At 37.6% G+C, this 21,204-nt stretch overlaps 3 protein-coding genes across 3 annotated transcripts; all 3 read right to left on the reverse strand.

Annotated features, from left to right (window-relative positions):
• Window positions 1-19: 19 nt before the first annotated feature.
• On the reverse strand, window positions 20-988 carry LOC100771452 (olfactory receptor 52E5). Its single transcript, XM_027404984.1, is given in 1 exon segment — window positions 20-988. A coding segment is annotated over 1 exon segment (969 nt).
• A 7,757-nt stretch (window positions 989-8,745) lies between these two features.
• On the reverse strand, window positions 8,746-9,690 carry LOC100772031 (olfactory receptor 52E4). Its single transcript, XM_027404983.1, has one exon. The coding sequence runs from the start codon at window positions 9,682-9,684 to the stop codon at window positions 8,746-8,748; it is 939 nt and encodes a 312-aa protein (XP_027260784.1). The 5' UTR covers window positions 9,685-9,690.
• Window positions 9,691-18,865: 9,175 nt separating this feature from the next.
• Window positions 18,866-19,841, reverse strand: LOC100773762 (olfactory receptor 52E8). Its single transcript, XM_027405027.1, is given in 2 exon segments — window positions 18,866-19,813; window positions 19,815-19,841. Coding segments are annotated over 2 exon segments (975 nt in total).
• Window positions 19,842-21,204: the final 1,363 nt, after the last annotated feature.

The raw sequence follows: 21,204 nt of genomic DNA on the forward strand, positions 1-21,204 counted from the left end.
AAGACTGTGACGGTAAATTTCAGTGGATTGTAGGGTTAAGCATTCTTAGTACTCTCTCCCTTATCTGTTTTGTCCTGACTCCATAGATAACAGGGTTCAGGGCAGGGGGAACAACCACATACAGATTGGCTAGAAGTATGTGTATGTAATGAGGGATGTTGTGGCCAAAGCGGTGTGTCATAAAGGAGAAGAGAGCTGGCAGGTAAAAGGCCAACATGACACACACATGGGAGCCACATGTGCTAAGGGCTTTGAGCCGAGCATCCCAGGACGGAAGGTGGAAGACTGCTTGGAGAATACGGATATAGGAAAATCCAATCACACTTAGGTCAATGTATCCCACTGAGAAAGCAACTAATCCATAAATGACATTGACCCTGATACTGGCACATGCTAGCTTTGCCAAACCCATGTGTTCACAGTAGGTATGGGGGACAATCCGGACACCACAGAAAGGCAACCTCAAGATGAGAAATATAAATGGAGTCACAAATACCAAAGTCCTGACTATTATGACTACACCAAGAACAGCTATCACCTTGTTGGTGAGGATCAAGCTATACCTCAGTGGGTTACATATGGCAACATAGCGATCTATGGCCATGACTGTCAGCACCACAGATTCCAGGCCAGTGCATATGTGGATGGTATACATCTGTGTGATACAGGCCCCAAACACAATCTCCCTGAGATTGAACCAGAAAATGCCCAGCATCTTGGGAATGGTGGCTGTGGATAAGCCCAAATCAGTGCAAGCCAACATGGCAAGGAAATAGAACATGGGCTGGTGGAGGCTGCGTTCAGTTTGGATCACAAATAAGATGATGGTGTTCCCCAGGACAGCTATTAGATACACTGCAAAGAAGGGCAAGCCGATCCATACGTGTGCATCTTCCAGCCCTGGGATCCCTATCAGGAGGAAGGAGGAAGGGTGGAACTGTGTCTTGTTGGAATGAAGCATGTTAGTGTGAACTGATCACAGAGGCATTTCTTGTACTTTTCTGGCTTCCACTGACAGACACTAGCTTCTTTCATAGTATGTTGTGCAATTCTTGCAGAAGTGGAAAACCCATTCTTTAATTCCATAACATAGCACATGAGACCTACAGAGGGAATAGGAGATACTTTAACTTTGACCAATTTGCTTTGTATTTATAGAAAAATGCAAAAAACTTTCCAAACATAGAACAAACACATACTTTGTTCATTATTTCTTCAGTCTTTAAGAACATATATATGTAAATTTAGGAACTATTTTTGATTATCACACTAGCTAATTAAGTATATAACCAATATAGAGTCTTCTCTCTCTCTCTCTCTCTCTCTCTCTCTCTCTCTCTCTCTCTCTCTCTTTCTCTCTGTATGTGTGTGTGTGCATGTACAATACGAAGTATATCACTGAACTGGGTTTAGGAGATGATGATTCAACAGGTTGTTTTTATGATATGTTTCTTTTGCAATGTATTTGATCTCTATTAATATGTTGTATATTTTCAGTTTCTAAGATTTGAAAATATTGAATGATTTTTTTCTTCATTTAAATTTTTTAAATGTTCTATATATTTATCTATATCTAAATGTATATATTTCCTGATTTTTATTTGTATACTTTGCTGTTTTACATTTTATTGTCAATGGAATTTACTGACCAACATTGTTAATCTGAATTATTACAGAATTGTTCCACGTGGATTTTCATTTTCCTGTTTCTATAGGTCTAAGGCTTCTAGAAAGACCAACACAAAACCAATGTACTAATTGCTTCCTAATGGCAGAGTGTAATGGTTATTATCTTAAAATGTCTAACATCTGCTAAGTATTTCAAAGCTTAAATAGTGGTTGTATATCATGACAATATTAGTTGTGTTAGAGAGCTACAGAAAGAATTTTATAAAGTTGAAAAATAGAGATAACTCATTTACTACATCAGAAAAAATAAAAATATGGAGTGTCCAAAGTTGATGAGATGAAAACTGCAGCTGGATTAGGGGTCTGACAACACTTGGGAGGCTTATGTAGGAGCATCATGAATTTGAGGCTGCCTTGTACTACACAGGAAGATACTGTTCAGTCAACAAAGTTAGTTTAGAATCTCCCATCAGATGGACAACAAAAGAAGTTCACATATACAGGTCATATCACAAAACACAAACAATATGAAAGGGTATGATATTATTTCTCCTTCTAAATCTGTCAGTCATTCAGAAATGGTGGCCAACAAGTATTACCTGTATGAATACCAGCACACAGAGTTTAAACAGCAATGATAAACATCAAAATTCAAAGCATTTAAAGAACAAACAGCTCAATGAACATAAAAAAATCAGTATATATCTGATTGATGTACAAGAAAACAAAAAATAAACATTGAATGAAGTAATAAAGACAATTGAGGATTTGAAAACTAAATTAAATAAATGGTAATACTGAAGAGAACTTACATTGAAATAAAGAATGAATTGAAAAACTCAACAAATGAATTAGAAAACTCAGAGGAAAGTCTTTTAAATAGAGTGGATTAAGTAGAAGACAGAATATCAGGACTGAAAAATAACATAGAAGAACTGAACAGCCACAGGAAAGATATGAAAACATTTGAAAAAAGCACACAAAAGTGAAAATGGAGTTCTTAATTAGTCTAATTAATAAAAATCTGGAGTCACTTTGGAGGAAAATGCTGAGAAATCAGAGAAGAAGATCTTTAGAAGAGATTGTAAGAGATCCAGGAGTTCAAATTTAAAAGACAACTGTTGCAACCTAGTTTATTGTACCAGAAAAACTTTCTATGATATAAGCATCCTACCAAAATAATAAAAGCAAAATGGACAGACCCAAAACCCAACAACTAAATAAAGAAGAAAATGAAACAAAAAGTGCATTTGGAAAAAGCAAGTAAAGAAGTTAAAGTTTGTGGTTAAATTTGTCTTTATATTGTTGTTGTTTCTTGTGACTTTAAATTCCCATTTTTCTTGCAATGTAATTTTCAACTTAATGAATATTTTTAAACTTCAGACTGTGTTTCATACTATATGACTTGTATTTTCTAAAACATCAGTTTGGGGAAGTTTTACACTTCAGTTAAAGTTTTAAAGTAATTTGATATACCTAAAATAACTGTTAATTTGCCAGTAACATCACTTAACCCTCTGTTTGACCATGAAGTTAGTTTCTCCTGCCACCGTGACTGATCAGTCATTTGGCCTCATCCAAAGAGACAAATGGAAATGTATGAGAAGAAAAAGACACCATCTAAGCCAGTTGACCTGTTTCCATGAATATTTCCCCATGTATACAACAAACCATTCTTTGTTCATGTGCTCCTGAATGCACAATGCTGCTGCATGTGTTGAAACTGGTTTGATTTCTTATCACTGTTGGCTCTGGTGTCTGATTTTTAGCAAAGAATATGAGTTATTTTCAAGTTGACCCTCCACTGTGTACCTGGGTATTTGTCTGCTGAGTCACTGGCGGACAAGCTGCAACTCCGTTACATTTTGGAGGCCCTTCTATCAGCATTATCAGAACTTACTCACTCACCTCTGCCCAACCTCTGAGACATAATTTGTGAAGAACTGGATGTCACAGACTGCAACCTGTGTGGGACCAAGTTCTCAATAGCCAGAGCTGCAGAATTTAACAAGACGTCTAGTCCTGTGGGAACAGCCTTCTCCCAATGAGCTATATCTGAGAACCCAGATACAGAACAGAAAATTCTCACATCTTTCAGGGTAGAACTCTGTTTTTCTGCTTGTGTTTATCAATGACCAGTTATCTATACAGCACCTAGAGAATACTCTCCCCTAAACATGTCACAGGAGACTCGATACTCAGTCATAATGTCTTCGCACTAATACTTTATATTTCACTATGGTGGTAGGTGAAGCTGCCAGGCAGAGAAGCAGTAAAGGCAGGAAAAGAACAGCACTGTAGGAAACCCCAGCATTTCCTCAAAGTCATCTCTGAATCAAATGTCAATTAATATGCAGTAGAGAATGATGATACTAATTCATTTACACACACACATACACACACACATACACACACACACACTTTTTGTGTCTCAAATTATACCTATTAATTAATAAAACAAAAATATATATTATATATATATATATATATATATATATATATATATATAACTAGCCATTTATATAAAGGAAGAAATATAGTTTAAGGAAATAATTTTTATTATAATTTTATTCATATTCATTCTTTGAAAATTTCACACATGTGTGCAGTGCATTCTGTTGACCCTCATCCCTGACCCTCTCTTGTCTCCTTCACCTCCCCTGTCAAACCCTTCTCTTCCCCATAAGTCTCTTGCATTTATGACTTTTTGATTGGTTTTGTGATCCTCTGAGTTTTTTTCAGGCCTTTTATGTAACTACAGGTTTGGAACTCTCTTTTGGAGCCCGGTGGGTGCGTTAGTGGGCATACAACTAAAGACAATGTGTGTTCCTGCACAGAATCCATCAGTAGTTAATAATTCACCAGGGAGTGGTATGATCCCATGAGCTACTCTCTCACCCACGATTGACTTATGAGGGGCCCACTGTAGGCAGCTTTAGTTGTGATGGGATCCTAACTGCCATGGCTGTGTTGTGTCCCTCCTGTTATGATCCATGAACCCTCCTACCCTCAGCAAGCAGTGTCACCCTTAGCAAGTGGTGCCACCCTCAGTGAACAGCCACATGGAATGGTGCAGGCCTCAGTGGTCAATGTGAATTTGCAGCAAGGTAAAGAAAAGGAACTCCTAGGCACACTAACAAATACCTTCCAAGACTGCTTTCCCCCCACCTAAAAGTTATTTAAAAGGCAATTTTATTCATGTTTTTTTCTTTTTTACTAATTTTTATTTAAAAATTATCTTTCCCCTTCCCTTCCCTTCTTCCAGCCCCCCTCACCAACTCCATCCACTCCTCAGTGGAGGTAAGGCTTTCCTTACAGAGTCCAAATAACTGACATAGCCATTTGAAGCAGGACTAAGCTCCCTCCCCATATCAAGGCTGAGTAAGGTATTCCAGCATAGGGAATGGACCCCAAAAGCCATTTCATGCCATTGGGTTAGGTCATGGTGCCAGTGACAGCCCCTCCAAAACATCAAGCCACATAACTGTCACCCACATTCAGATGGACTACTTTAGTCCTCTGCTGGTTCTCTAGCTATCCATAGTTAATGAGCTCCCACTAGCTCAGGCCAGCTATTTCTGTAGTTTTCCCCATTGTAGTTTTGACCACCCTTGTTCATGTCATCTTTCCTCCCTCTCTTCAACTGAACTCTAATAGCTCAGCCCAATGCTTGGCTATGGGTCACTGCATCTGCTTCTATCAGTTATTGGATGTAGGTTCTATGATGACCATTAGGACAATAATTAATCCCATTAAATGGGAAGGTCTATGCCGAATCCTCCGCCACTATTGCTAGGAGTCTTACCTGAGGTCATCCTTGTGGATTCCTGAGAATTTGTCTAGTACTAGGTTTCTCCCTAACCTCCTAATGCCTCCCTCTATCAAGGTCTCTGTTTCATTGGTCTCCCCTTCCAATCCTCCTCCAATTAGGTTTTCTTGATCCCTCAAGTTCCCCTCCCATATCCACTCCCTTCAACTCCCCCTTCCAGCTTACCCAGGAGATCTCAACTATTTTCCCTTCCTGGGGCTCTTCATGTATGTCCCATTAGAGTCCCCCTTTTTTACCTGGATTCTCTGGGGTTGTGGATTGGAAAATTTAAAAGAAATGACAATTTTATGGTTAGGTACCACATAGCAAAAGTAAATCAAGACAAAATATAAATTTAAATAGAACTATATCTCCCAAGGAAATAGAAGCAGTTATCAAAAGTCGACCATCCAAAAAGAGGCCAGGACCAGATGGTTTCAGTGCAGACTTATACCGAATTTCAAAGAAGAGCTAACTCCAATACTCCTCAAGTTGTTCTACACAATAGAACCAGAAGAAACATTGCCAAATGTTTTTTTAGGAGGCTACAATTACCTTGATACTGAAACCACACAAAGATGCAACTAAGGAAGAGAATTATAAACCAGTCCCCTTTATGAACATTGATGCAAAAATACATAATAAAATACTGGCATAAGGATCCAAGAACACATCAAAAATTATATATCATGTATCCTATTATTATTTAAATTCCTTACTTTGTACATATTTCGAGGGGTCAGCCATTTTTAATGGCAAGAGTGATCAAATTAGCCTTTGGACTGATTTCTGTCCTCTTTCTGACATAATGTGTAGTGTGACCATGTTCACTGTAACCTCAAAAGAGAAAAAAATTCTTTTTTAAAATAAAAAGACAACAAACTGAGTGGTGGTGGCCCAAATCCTTTTACCCCAGCACTTGGGGGGTAGAGACAAGCAGATATCTGAGTTCAAGGCCTGCATACTCTACAACTCAAGTTCCAAGACATCCAGGGCTACATGGAGAAACGATGTCTTGAGAAATCAAAACCTAACTAAAACAAAAACAAATAAATAAACAAACAAAAAATCCCAAGACAACCTCCCCCCAAAAAACAAAGGAAAGGAAAACAACAAAATTTTATTCAAAGCAGTCCAGTAATGTTTGTGTGTGTATCTAGTGATGCTATAATTATTTGGTTTGCTTGAGGTGGTTAAAAGGCTGAAACTAGAGAGGATTCTTTTTTCTTGTAGATGAAGCTACTATTATTTCCTTCCTTCCTTCCTTCTTTCCTCCCTTCCTTCCTTGTTTTTGTCCTGTTTAATGAACATATGAATTAAAGCCCAGCAGAAAACTGAAGTTTTGTTTTATTTAGCTGTGTTCTAACAAAGAGTTAATTGGTAAATAAATAATAGTTATAATTATTAATATTTAAACACCTTCTAGCTTATTGGAGCCCATTCCCTATGGTGGGATGCCATGCTCAGTCTTAATATACGGGAGAGGGGCTAGGCCCTTCTCCAACCTATTGTGCCAGACTGTGTTGACTCCTCATGGGAGCACTAAACTGTGAGGAGGGGTAGACTGGGGGCGGGCTATGGAGTAGGTGAGGGGGGTGAGAGGTGGTGAGAGGGGGTAAAAGAAGGGATAGGAGGGAAAACTGTGGTTGGAATATAAAATGAAATAAAAAAGCCAAAAAATGGAAAAATGTGAGAAAACACTTAACATTTGTCTTTCTGAGTCTCACAACTTGCAAGTTAGTTATTTCTGAGAAAGATAATCTGAATGATCTTCCTTCACTAGCTCAATGAAAATCATTCTAAAGATGTGTCTATTTGATACACTCTGTGGAAATAAGAGTCTGTGTTTATTTAGACTCCAGTATGTTATTTGCAATACTAAGGTGGATAGGCTACATTTTTCCACTGGAAATTTGTAGTAAATAACCTACAGGTGTATATGGCATCAGCTATAAAACTGAAGCCTGATTCATCCACACAAACCAGCAAATTCTGCAGCTTGCAGACTCCTAAAACTGTTTACTTTGCCTTCAGGAGGGTTCCAAGGCCCGACATTAACTTTGTGATCAATAATCTCTTCCTTGTTCATACTACTTCTGTGTTTCTGACTCAAAAACCAAAAGCCTAATGAGCCAGTAATAGTTTATCAGCTTTTAATATTTCATAAATAATTTGTTCCATATCCTATATCTCATGCTCATTAGTACCACTTAAGTAATAATTTCGATAGAAGACTCAATTTCTTATACAACTAATTATCTCAGGGAATCATCATAAGTTTTATTCTTAACATCAACTTTCACAAGAATTGTTACATTGTCCCAATGCTAGCCTTCAGTAAGGAGGCCTTAACAGCAAGGATTTCAAACATCAAACATGTCAAAGATGTAGACAAGACTTGTGCAGAAAATTCCAGCAAGCATAGTGAAGGGTCAGTCCAAGTGGTTAGAGCACTGTAATCTTTGTCAAACAACAGCTTCAGGATGCTTGATATCACCAACACATATCAGGAATTTTATAATATGAACAAATATTCAAAGTCCATAGCATTAAGAATTTGCTGAGATTAGTTTTTTGGCTTATGCTGTAGAATTCCCCTTATTTCCTCTTCTAAATTTTATGAAGTCCTATATAGATGAAGGCAAATGATGTATAGAATCAGATTGGATTAAGACAAAAGACACTTAGAATTACTCACGTCTTCAAGGACTTGCACCAAATTGAAAAGAGTTTCACATACTAAAAATCAGTTTATTGGAGAAAGAATAAAGAGGGACCCAGGAGAAGGAGTGAGAACACAAGAGGGAGCAATATTGACTGGAAGACTAAGATGTAGATAATTACCCAAAGTGAATTTAGAGACTTTAGAGATGCAAGAAAAGTCTGGGCTTAATGTAAAGAATAGAATGCTGTGAGTCAGTTCAAACACCACTAAGTATTAAGCTAAGAACTAAACCTTGCATCTGTAACATTGTTAGGTCACAATGTCCTTCAATATTCAAACTTACTTAAAGAAAAGATGTGTGGAGGAAATGGAAAGACTTACTTACCACTCTTGCAGGTAATTCTATTCAAAGGCCAACTTCACCATTATCTCCATGACTTTCTAAATTTTGTGTTCAGATATGTGAAGGGAGGTGGGGAGGCTGGACAAAATTGTAGTTTTTCTTAGCTATCAACACTGAAGCATTTTTAATCAAAACGGAAGGCATGACAATCAAATCTAAAATTATAAAGACTTTCAAGAAAACCCAGATTGTTATACTTTGAGCAATATACCTATATATTTGCCCAAACTTTATATAGAATTATTCTTTATGTACAAATATTTTTATTATTTTCTCTCGGATCTGTTTAGTCCGGACCCCATAAATGACAGGGTTAAGAGCAGGTGGGACAATTACATATAGATTAGCTAAAAGAATATGGATATAGTGGGGAACGTTATGGCCGAAGCGGTGTGTCAGAAAAGAAAACAATGCTGGTGTGTAGAAACACAGCATGATACAGACATGGGAGCCACAAGTGTTGAGAGCCTTCAATCGGGCATCTTGAGAGGGAAATTGGAAAACAGCTCGAAGTATAAGAACATAGGAACAGGAAATCAGGATCATGTCCACAAGGATATGGGAAATCACCACGAGACCATAGATGACGTTGATCTTGATTGGTGCACAGGCTAATCGGGCAAGACCCATGTGCTCACAGTATGTGTGAGCCATGATGTGGTGCCCACAGAAGGGCAATCTCCAAATGAGAAACACAAATGGAGTCACAAGAATTAAATTTCTTCCAATAACAACTAAGAGGAGAAGGCTGACAGTTTTATTGGTGAGAATCATGGTGTACTGGAGAGGACTGCAGATGGCAACATAGCGGTCATAAGCCATGACCACCAGCAAAACAGTTTCCATGCCAGTAAACATGTGGATAAAGAACATCTGAGCAAGGCAGCCCCCAAAACTTATCTCCTGGAGATTGAACCAGAAGATGCCCAGCATTTTGGGTATGGTGGATGTGGATAGACACAGATCAATCATAGACAATGTGGCCAGAAAGTAGAACATGGGTTGATGGAGGCTGTGTTCAGTCTTGATTACAAAGAGAATGGTGATGTTTCCCACAAGGGAAGTCAGATACACAAGACAGAATGGGAAAGCAATCCATACATGAAAAACTTGCAGACCTGGAATTCCCAGCAGGATAAAGAAGGAAGGATGGAACTGGGTGCTATTGACAGAAGGCATTCTCCTAGTAAGTGTCTGAGAATTCTGGTCAAAGAAGGTTATTTTTTCATTAAGCTCTTCTGCTTTTCAAGGTCCTGGGAGATGGGGAAACACCCATTAGTGTGCAAAATAAAATGGTATAAGTACTTAGGAAAATAAGATATTCTCTTGAAGAGTAATTGAGTAATTCACTAATTCACTTAACATTGATATATATATATATATATATATATATATATATATATATATATATATATATCATATTACTTTGGAGACCTACTGAAGCCACAGTTGCTCAATATTGACCTTTTTTCTAACACATGAGGTCTCTGACAAAATGGAATTTTTCATCTTGTGATATATGCTCACAATCTTATGTGTTCATTTTCACTCATCACATTTGGTGCATTACCATGTATGTTCATTGTCCCTCAAAGTGTAGTCTGCTACTAAAAAGCCATAAATTCCATGAGGTGCATTATAATTTCATTAGTGTTTGATTTCTTAAAGTCTAGGGATTTGTTTTCATTCAGTATAGTCAACACAACATAATTAAGGCCAATGAGATGCTCTGTCTTAAAATTTTCCTCATTCTAATTCTGTTGCTCTGAGCAGCATCATTAATTTTTAGTAGCTTTTGGGGGCTGTGTTAATTTCAAAAATATTTCCAGCTTCCATAGTTATTTGATATATCTGTCTTAGAGTTTCAGTTGCTGTGATAAAATACCATGGCTAAAAGCAACTTGAACAGGAAAGTTTTATTCCAATTTACAACTCTCAGGTCATACTCTGTCACTGAAAATAGTCAGGGCAGGAACTCACAGCAGGAATCTGGGGCAGGAACTGAAGTAAAGGCTATATGGGATTGCTGCTTTCTGCCTTGTTCCTCATGGCTTGCTCTGCCTGCTTTCTTACACAGTTCAGGCTCTCCTGCTCAGGGATGGCATCACTCTCAATGAGCTGGGTCCAACTATATTCATCATTAATCAACACAATACCCTCCAGACTTACTGACAGGTCAATGTAGGCATTTCTTAATATGAATTTGAAAAAGAGCAAGGGATGGTCTAAAGGAAGGTTTGAGGGAGGAAGGGGAGGAGAGAATGATTTAAATATGTTATAATCTTAAAAATAAAAGAAATATTTCAATAAGATTTCTTCTTCCCAAGCCATGTGTTGGTGATGCAGGCCTTTAATCCCAGCACTTGGGAGGCAAAGGCAGGCGGATCTCTGTGAGTTCGAGGCCAGCCTCGTCTCCAGAGGGAGTGCCAGGATAGGCTCCAAAGCTACATAGAGAAACCCTGTCTCAAAAAACCAAAAAAGATTTCTTCTTCCCACATACAGCTAGTTTTATATCATCTTTACAAAAAAGAAACCACTATGCATGCCTTTCTAAAAATGACTTCTTGTTAGAAGGTGAATAACGTAAGCTGGCAATATAATATATAAAGTAAATATTCTTTAGTTATAAAAGAAGACATAGAAGACCCCAAAGAAGCTGAGATTATGCCAAAGGAACAGGAAAACAGTTTCTAGTGTTGAGGGGAAGATGGTGGTTTGAGAAATTGAAAACTATTTATGGAATTTGACTAATGTATAGTCAGTAGCATCTTCAGGGTAGTTGTTTATACAGGGCACTTTACCAGCAAAGGTGATGTACCAGTGGAGTGAGAGAGGGGGGCCAGTCTTGCATAGTGTCATTTAGAGCCATCAAGACAAATACACCTACTTCTATATAAATTTAGCCAGAATGCTTGTTCTTTCTTTCTTTCTTTCTTTCTTTCTTTCTTTCTTTCTTTCTTTCTTTCTTTCTTTCTTTCTTTCTTTCTCTCTCTCTCTCTCTCTCTCTCTCTCTCTCTCTCTCTCTCTCTTTCTACATTGAGGTGTTACCCAAAGTGGCTGACACATGCGTCTAACAACCTGGTCAGTTTGGGAAACCATCTTGTACCTTTTAAAACCTGAGTTGATGGTAATTAGGGCATTTTCTCTTATATCACCCACAAACACTGTGGCACTGATCTTGTGATTCCTTTTCACAATATTGTTTCTTTCTCTTTGGCTATTGCAGACCACTAAGTGGATTTGGTCAGACCTGCAGCTACTTAGACTTTAAATGACTTAAAATTAGACTTTAAATTTTGTTGTGCCATTTACTTGCTGAAGAACTTAGGCTAATTTCTCTACTTTATGAATCAGGCTTTTTTTCCTTGTAAAATTGAGGGAGTAAATCTAACTAATGTTCATTATTTTCAGAATGAACAAGATTAATGGATGTGAGTGAAGCAGCTTAGAAGGGAGCCAAAAAATCCCTGATGCTCCCTAGTGTTATATTTTAATCCAAGATAGTAAGAAAAGACCATTATTTAAAATGAGGTCATTGGAGTCTGGAAGATGAGTGGCCTGTTACAGAAGAATGAAGCGCTGATTCTATACCAAAAATTTATCCTTCTCTAGATGTCTACTTATACCAACATAATCCAGTACTACTCAGTTGGAAGACAACCTGGCTCTCTTAGTAGTCTTACTCCTTCAGCTTCAGCTTTCCTCAGCTTGGTTGGATAAAAACAAACCGAGTGACCTGGAAAAGAAGGTTCATTCAGCTGTTTCAAGACTGAGATGTGAAGGAGGACAGAAAAACTGGCTAAGTCTGGCTGCTCCAGCAGGAGTATTATATCAAAGGTTTGGATACACGAAGATAGTGGGACTAGGTGATCAAAATAAATGGTAAGACTCTTAAATGAGAAGGTATATGAGAGAGACAGGAGCAAATGATAGCAAAGATGAAAATGCCAATGAAATTCTATCTGGATACTGACATCAGTCATCCCTCAATCTCTAATCCACATACAAAGTTGATCTGGAAGTTTTCTTCTGTCATAGAAGAAGAGGGCAAATTTTACTGCTGTGTGTCAGCTTTCAAGCCTTTGTAATTTTCATTGTTATTGAAGTATGTATGTACCAGTGGTTGTATAAGCAATAAAGGAATGTGGTTGTATCAAATGGCAGTTGATAGAGGGGAGAAGGGAAGAGTATGGGAGTGGGGAGAGAGGAATGAACAGAAAAGGAAGGCACAGAAGCAAAGTGTACAAAGCCTTCATGGATACCACAGTCCTTACCTTATATCTAGCAGTATCCCCAGCTGTGTTTTTCTGTGTAGAGAATGGTTTTCAGGACAATCTTAAGAAAAGGGAGGATTCTGCATATTTGAGCCCTCTTCCTCCTCATGGCTATTCTTCTGTACCCTGCCTGAATTCTGATGTCTCTTAATATTTTATTTTCCAGTCCTTACATAGAGTCGGATAGCCCTGTGGTCTAGGTTCTTAAAGGCAGCCCTTCCAAACCTCTGGGTTTCTGATCTCACTGATCCCATAGAGGAAAGTTTTAATAAGTCTAGACATGTCCCAGGATCCCTGAACATCATTTTCAGAACCCTTGGTGCATAAACTTGTACCCAAGGGTCTTACATTGTAATCCTCCCCACAGCATAGTAGAGAAACACTGCACTGGATATTATGCCTTAGATCAGAGGGGGAGATGTGTTGTGAAAGGTGAGGAAGGGAAATACTATGATAAGGGAAGACAAGAATGAGTGGCTTTCCTAGGGTAAAAGAGAACATTAAATTTATACCAGTGAACTCTCCAAAATTTGACTTTCCCAAGCAACTCTTCTGTTTTGTTTTATTTAAAAGTATAAATGCTGGCTTCGGTTAGACATGGAAACAGGTAAGTTTTTAAAGGTGAAGAAAGAGTAGGCTCAAAATACATTCATCTCTGTGGCACTGTAGAGAACTCCAGATAATCCCATCAGTGCCTTCAACCCAGAAAGAGTCCTCATTCCAGCCTGTACATGGTGTTCAAGAGATAGAGTGTGTAGGAAGGTGAATGTTTACCTCTTTTGTTAGATTGGGGTAAAAATTCCATTTTCCCCTAAGAAAACTTATCTTGATGTCTTTCATGACATCATTTCCTAATCGTCCCTTCCGGTGTGGTAGAGCAGGCCTGATAGTCTTCCCAGGACATCCTATAGACTCTGAATTCCTGGCTGTAGGTACAAAAGTCTGAGGGGCATTGTAATATGTGAATCAGTTTTCATCTTACAGGTTCAGACTCTTTTTGAGTTGTTATCACCGAGAGAGTGATGTTCCTGATTTAAAGAGTGTTTCATTTGGTCTGCTCTTGTGTTCATTCTTTTTTGATTGACAAGGTTATTACTTCCTTGTCTGTCTTTTCCTCATAGAGTCCATGTTTGCTATTGTATCTACACCTATTATTTTACATATTAAGCCTAGCTCTATCCAATTTCTCCCTAATATTTCTTCCTTTAGCTCCCACTTTCTCTATTGTATACTATAAACTTCAGATGGTAAATTATAAAAATCACTATGACCTTCACTCAATAACCAATTTTCCTTTAGACATTTAGTTGGAACTTATTAATTTAAACACATAGATGTGTCTTTTGGGACTGAAGATCTTTCATATAAAACCATCATTACTCATTGCTACTTTCCTTCATTTCTTCCCCAGTGACATTCCTCCATGACAGTCATCTGCATGACGTCTGTGCTTTGTGTAATTTCATACCTCTATTACCACATGCACAAATTCCTTTGGTCTCATTTAAGATTGCCCGACATTTTCACTCTCTTTGGGTGTGGATACTAAAGGAACATTTCATTCAACTCTACTCCAGTTCACCTAACATAGTGTCTTGGATGGAGTAAATGCTCAGATATTGCTGGGTTACCTAAGCTCCAGAATTTAAAAAAAAATGGCAGTTCTGTGAGGAACCCAATGATGTACGATCTTATATCTCCTATTCTAATCTTATTGTAAAAGGTATGAGTGTCTTCTTCCAGGCTATCTCAAACAGCATTATTTTCTTCTCTTTAAACCATTATTGATGCTTATTCATTTTCCTTTTGAGATAGAAACCTGTTCTTAAAGACACATTTCCTTTAAAGATTTTAGGGATTGGGTGTATTCTTACACTGTAAATCCTCTAACCAAAAAGCCTAAGAGAGAGTATTCTCACTCATATCCATTGATATGTCTTGAATACTATCTATACTATCTACCCTCTTATAGTCAATGACTCTACTGTCTAAAAGATTTTTAAATTTGCATCCAATTCCTTTTTGTGTGGTTCTATGAGACAGTGTTTGCCTTGGATATCCTCACACTAGCTCTATTGATCAGGCTGGTATTGAACTCACAGAGATTGACCTGCCTCTGCCTCCTAAATACTGGGATTAAAGACATGTGCTACTACTGAGTGACCAATTTTTCTTTTTAAATATTCACCAATATAGCTTTCGTTGTTTCTTCTCTGAAAATATGCTGAATATTTTTCACCTTATGACTTCTGTTCCATGTCGAGAATTATTCACATTAGCCAGACATCCATTTTGAAAAAGTGAGGTTGTTACATATACAACAAGATTGAACAAAAAATAAGAGAGAAAGCTGAAGAAAAATAGAACATCATATTAGGTACTTGTGCTATCCAGTAGAAACCAGCTAGAGAAGGTGTGTTAACCCAAACACTTCTACTGACTGATAAAGATGGTCCTGGGAAGATGGTCTTCTTCTGGGTGATGCTTCCAATTAGCCATTCTCACCACAGAAACTCTATGCTAAACATGCCTGGGTCTGAATTGGGGCTGCAGCCCTAGAGCCAGCTTCTTAGTGAATTGAAGCAGCATCCAATAATTTACCACTGTAGTGTATACTATAATTGTTTATATTTATAGGTAAGATTTATCATATGTTCATGAAATAACATTACAAATGAATCTTACATTGTGTTACATTTCTTAACTTTTGTGACATAACCAACTTCTATGCAGTACGTGGCTTAAAATATTGGTTTTCTCTTAGTTCAATGTTCTTTAATTGAATGCAGAATTATTTTAGTCTGGGTTACATTGTTTCATTTTCATAAATTATAGTTAGTTGGATGGTTGAAGACAATCTCACTCACAGTACCTTTTGCTGGAAAACCGAGAGCTAGCATCCATTCTCTTCCTTGTAGCCACTTATCCTTCAGACTTACTTATCATGGTCCCAGGCTTTCAAGTGCTACAGTAAACACCTTAATTTATAATATCTGCTTAATACTTGTATCACATTTATTATTTCATAGGAACTTACATCCTTACTCAAACTCAGAATACTAGAAAATAATGTTTCTCTTTTTATTCTTTGGTAATTTCATATAATGCATTTTTATTATGTTCACCTTTCATAGCCAGATCTAGGAACTCCTCCTAGATTCTCCCTGTCTCTTTACCCATTCAACTTTATGTCTTCATTATTTTAAACTCAAATCTAATTTGTGTTGTCCAATTACCTAGAATGTATGGGAATTCAAAGGATTCCTGCTAGGGTTCACACCCTTAAACAGAATTGATCCTCTTTGTCCCAAAAGCTAACAGTTGCCCACAGCTCCTCAGTTAAATAGGTTACTTTATACACACTTTCCCTCTCTATGCTGGAATATTGTCTGACTTGATCATGCTCAGGTCTTGTGCATACTATTACAATCTCTCTGAGTTAGTATGTGCAACTTCCCTGTTATGTCTCAAAACATTATCTCTGAATGTCACATTGAAAAAGCAATATTTCAGGGATAAATCCAATTTGGTGTTATGCACACAAATCATGTAAATTGTTATTCATTTCATTCTGTGTCACTTATCAAACAGTATACACAGTATCTAATTGTTTGCAATTCAATGTCTTGAACAGTACACATTTTGCAAATGTTTTTTCTATCTGTACTTGTTTTTCTAGCAAGGTGCTCATTTGTGTACAAATTTCCTGCACTTCAACTAATGAAACTATTTGTACATGTATGAGTTTTCATAGGTATAACAGCATAAATTCTAAAGTTTTTTTCTTCAAGATTATCTGGTCTCTTACTTTTATGGTTTGAATGTGACATGTATCTGTTCTCTTGATCTTTAACTAGTGATACTTCAGAAATGTTGTACAATTCAGAAGGTAGAGCCTTGCTGGAGGAAATAGGTTATAGGGTGAAGACCTTGACTTTTTCCCCTTCATTTTTAAATTTAAATTAGAAACAAGATTATTTTACAGGTCAATCCAAGTTCCCTCTCCCTCCCCTCTTTCCCTGCTCCCCCGACCCAACTAGCACCTACCTATCCCATATACTTTCTGTTCCCCAGGGAGGGTGAGGCCTAACATAGGGGGTCTTCTGAGTCTGTCATATCCTTTGGGATAGGGCCTAGGCCTTCCCCTGTGTGCTTAGGCTGAGAGAGTGGAATGGGCTCCCAAAGTCCATTCTTATGCTAGGGATAAGTACTGATCTACTACAAGAGGCCCCATAGATTTCTGAGGCCGACTCACTGACACCCAAGTTCAGAGGGTCTGGATCAGTCCCATGCTGGTTTCCCAGCTATCAGTCTGGGGACCAAGAGCTCTCCCTTGTTCAGGTCAGCTGTTTCTGTGGGTTTCACCAGCCTGGTCTGGACCACTTTGCTCATCACTCCTCCCTCTCTGCAACTGGATTACAGTTCAGTTCAGTGTATAGCTGTGGGTGTCTGCTTCTATTTCTACCAGATGCTGGATGAAAGCTCTAGGATGGCACCAATCTCATTATCAGGGAATGACATTTAAGGTAGCCTCTCTTCTGTTGCTTAGCTGGTGTCATCTTTGTAGATCTCCAGACATTTCCCTAGTGCCTGATTTCTCTGTAAACCTAAAATGTCTCCCTTTATTATGGTAGTTCCATTCTTTTTATCTTCTATTCTTACCCTGACTCAACCTTTGTGCTCCCTCATGTCCTCTGCATCCCTCCTCTTCTCCAATTCTCATTCTCCTAGCTCCCTCCCCGCCCTTCCCTTGCTCCCAATTTGCTCAGGGGATCTTGGGTAGAAGTTATGATAAACATGCTTAACTCATTTTCGTATTGTGAGTTTCCTTCTGATAATGTATAATTAATACTTTGTTTCTAACTTATCCTCAATTTCAGTGCATATTTAAAGGAGATTAGAAGAAAATCCTGGTCCTTCAAATATAACCTTAAAATTGAATTTTAGAGAGACTGTTGTCTCAATTATCCAGTCATCAAGTGGATGTGGTGATAGTTTCAGGGTTGAAGAATACTAAAGCAGATAATATATGAACAAACAAATTGTTGCCTTTACAAACTTTGGGGAATGCTAATAATCACTTTTCATCATTTTTTACTATTTGTTCTTATCTCTGAAGTTTAACCATCATTAATAACAGATTTTGAAAATGTTTGTATGTTAAATTAGTGAAAATCATTAGGAGTGTTATAAAACTGGCTAAGGTGATTCCTACAGCAATGTCAAAAATCATATTTGACTTCATCTTTGCTTGACAATATTTTACTTAAGATTTTTATAGTATGTTGTCATTCTGTCGTTTTTGACTTCCAGTTTTGAAAACCAAGGATATATTGCTTATCTATTTTGCAATTTCTTGTATTTACCTTCTCATAGTGAAAAAAGTTGATGATGTTTTCCCACAAACTATATTATGCTACTTTTTCCTTTTATTTTATATTTTGAAATTCATGAACACTTTTTTTATTTTTACACATTTCTCTATTGAAAGTCATCCAATTCAAATCCCAGTACAGAAACATGCATTCTCTCTATCATGTGGCTATATTGTACTTGATTTCCTAGTTCACAGTTAGTGTCTCCTCTTTACTTACATGACCATTATATAAATGTTCTATTATGACAATATGACTTGTGTTTAAACATGTCTGTAAAAGAAATATTAACCTGTAAGAGTTCTAGAACTTGACAGTTCTGACAGTCAGTTCCTCCTTCAGCAAATTAAAACATGATTCCTTGAAACTTGCTGTCGAGAGATTTACTCTGCCAGGTTTTAATAAAGGATACAACATGTCTTTAATATGCACCACCAACATATATATATATATACATATATATATATATATATATATATATATATATATATATATATATATCACATACACATTCTGCAGGTTTCAGTAGAGGATACAGCATACCTTCAACAGCTACTACCAACATATATGTATATATGTATACACATGTACATGTATATATGTATATTAGATCTATATAAATATATTATAATGTTCAATTTTAGTAAAATTATTACTTTTTATTATTAATTCAAGTACATGTTGAGCTTATCATCACCTTACTTGAACAAATTACCTCTCACTCAGTCTTTTTTTAGCTAAAAGATGCTTCACCCGCTGCTGGATCTGCTTGGTCCTGATCCCATATATGACTGGATTGAGGGCCGGAGGGATGACTACATAGAGATTAGCCAGGAGGATATGAATATATTGAGGGATGTTATGACCAAAGCGATGAGTGAGGAAGGAGAAAAGAGCAGGGCCAAAGAAGGCAAAGATGACACAGATATGGGAGCTACATGTATTAAGAGCCTTCAGGCGAGCATCTTTTGAAGGAAGGTGGAAGACAGCATATAAGATCCTAGAATAGGACACTATAATAAGAAGAACATCCAGAAACAAAATGGAAATATTCCCAAGACCATAGTAGACATTGGCTCTGATGCTGGCACAAGCCAGTCGTGCCACACCCATGTGCTCACAGTAGGTATGTGGGATGATTCTATGACCACAGTAAGGCAGCCTCAGGAGGAGAAAAATGATGGGAACAATCATGCATAAGCTTCTTATAACCACTATCACAGCAATCACAGCGATGATTCTGTTGGTGAGGATCATGGTGTATCTGAGAGGGTTGCAAATAGCCACATAACGATCAAAGCCCATGGCAAGGAGTACAATGCTCTCCATGACTGTGAAGAAATGGATAAAAAAGACTTGAGCAACACAACATCCAAAGCAGAGCTCCTGGAGGCTGAACCAGAAGATGCCCAACATCTTAGGGATGGTAGCTGTAGAGAGACTTAGGTCAATCATAGACAGCATAGCCAGAAAGTAGAACATGGGTTGGTGAAGACTTCTGTCAGTCCATATGACAAAAAGAATGATAAGGTTTCCAACAAGGGCAATCAGATATACAACACAGAAGGGAAATCCAAGCCAGAACTGTGCAGCTTCCAGTCCTGGAATCCCCAGCAACAGGAAGGAAAGAGGGTGGGCCTCAGTGACATTGAGCATGAGCATTCTTCTGCAGACTGATGCTGGGCATGGTCTAAAGGTTATTGTCAGTTTCCATGGGACTTCCATGCAGAGTTAATCGAGATCTACAAATATTTAAAGACTCTTCAAACAGTGTGTTGATATTAAGAATACATGTCTCCCAAGGCCATTGAGTTTTTCCCAATACCTCAGCTCTGTATAAATAATCCTAGTAACACTGCTCACCTCCTCCAAAAGTGTGAGAAGGTGAGATGCCATATGTGTGCTATGCTATGTTCTTTAAAATTAGTGTTTATAATAAGTAAGGATGTGAACTCCCTCTTTTCAAGAGCGAGGTACTAGGAAGTGATAATAAAACTGATAAGTACCACAATAGGTATTATTAGTTTGATATCTACTATTGAAAAACATTGCATCTATCATTATTACTTAGGCTGTTTCATACAGTTTTAATTTGATGAAATACATTTTACTGAATCTAGTTTTATGGAGAAGAGATGTTTTAGTAAGTTAAACTACTTCTCAGCACTTCTGTTTATGCTAATAAACAGAAGGGTCAAGATTTCAAAACACATGGAAATTAATCACATGACATACCCTAGGTCTGTCTTTGTAAATTTGTTAATAGAAACAATACAAAGAGAGGGGGGAAGATATGGGTCTGAGGAGGAACAGCTTATACAAAATTTCCTCCAAGGGACAAAGTCTGCATGATTTAGACTACTATATTTTAAAGCTTTTATAAAGCCATAATAATTTTAACAGTGAATAAAATTTAAAAAGTGAATAAATTAAAATCAGAAAAAGACAGTGGAACTGAATCAAGAGTCTACAAGCACACACACACACACACACACACACACACACACACACACACACACACACACACACACACACACATCTCATAGGATTTGGGGTGTTTAAAAGAAAGATGGCCTCAGGTTAAGAATTTAATGTGGGTTAGCAAAAGGAAATGGTGAACTATGAAGCATCTTCCCTGTGTGAAATTGCCTTATGAGAGAGCCTGCTGACTTCCAGATGAATGTATGTAGCATCAAATTTGATCATCATCCTGGAGCTAAAGTTCAGAGTTTTATGGCACAAATATCATGTCTACCTTCACTTCTGATATCTTCAGTCTCAGGTCTCAGAAACTATCCTCTTCTCAAGAACTTACTAGAGGGACTCATAAGAATCATTCACAGCTGTTATGTTAAGTCATACCTGGAAAAGGATGCTGATTACAATTAGAACCAGAAAGACAGTCTTAGGAAAGCCTGTGAACTTTACAAATGTGAGGTACCCAATGTCCTCTCATGGAAGTGTGATGCACTAGCCATTTGACATTGTTTGACAATGTGCATGGAGCATATTACTATCTAGGGAAGGTCACTGAGGCATTTTTGTTGGGG

The sequence above is a fragment of the Cricetulus griseus genome, chromosome 3 (genome assembly GCF_003668045.3).
Source record: "Cricetulus griseus strain 17A/GY chromosome 3, alternate assembly CriGri-PICRH-1.0, whole genome shotgun sequence".
NCBI lineage: Eukaryota > Metazoa > Chordata > Mammalia > Rodentia > Cricetidae > Cricetulus > Cricetulus griseus.

Bases quoted from the DNA above. Each gene is read 5' to 3' on its own strand.
- LOC100772031 (XM_027404983.1), bottom strand. From the start codon at position 9,684: ATGCCTTCTGTCAATAGCACCCAGTTCCATCCTTCCTTCTTTATCCTG.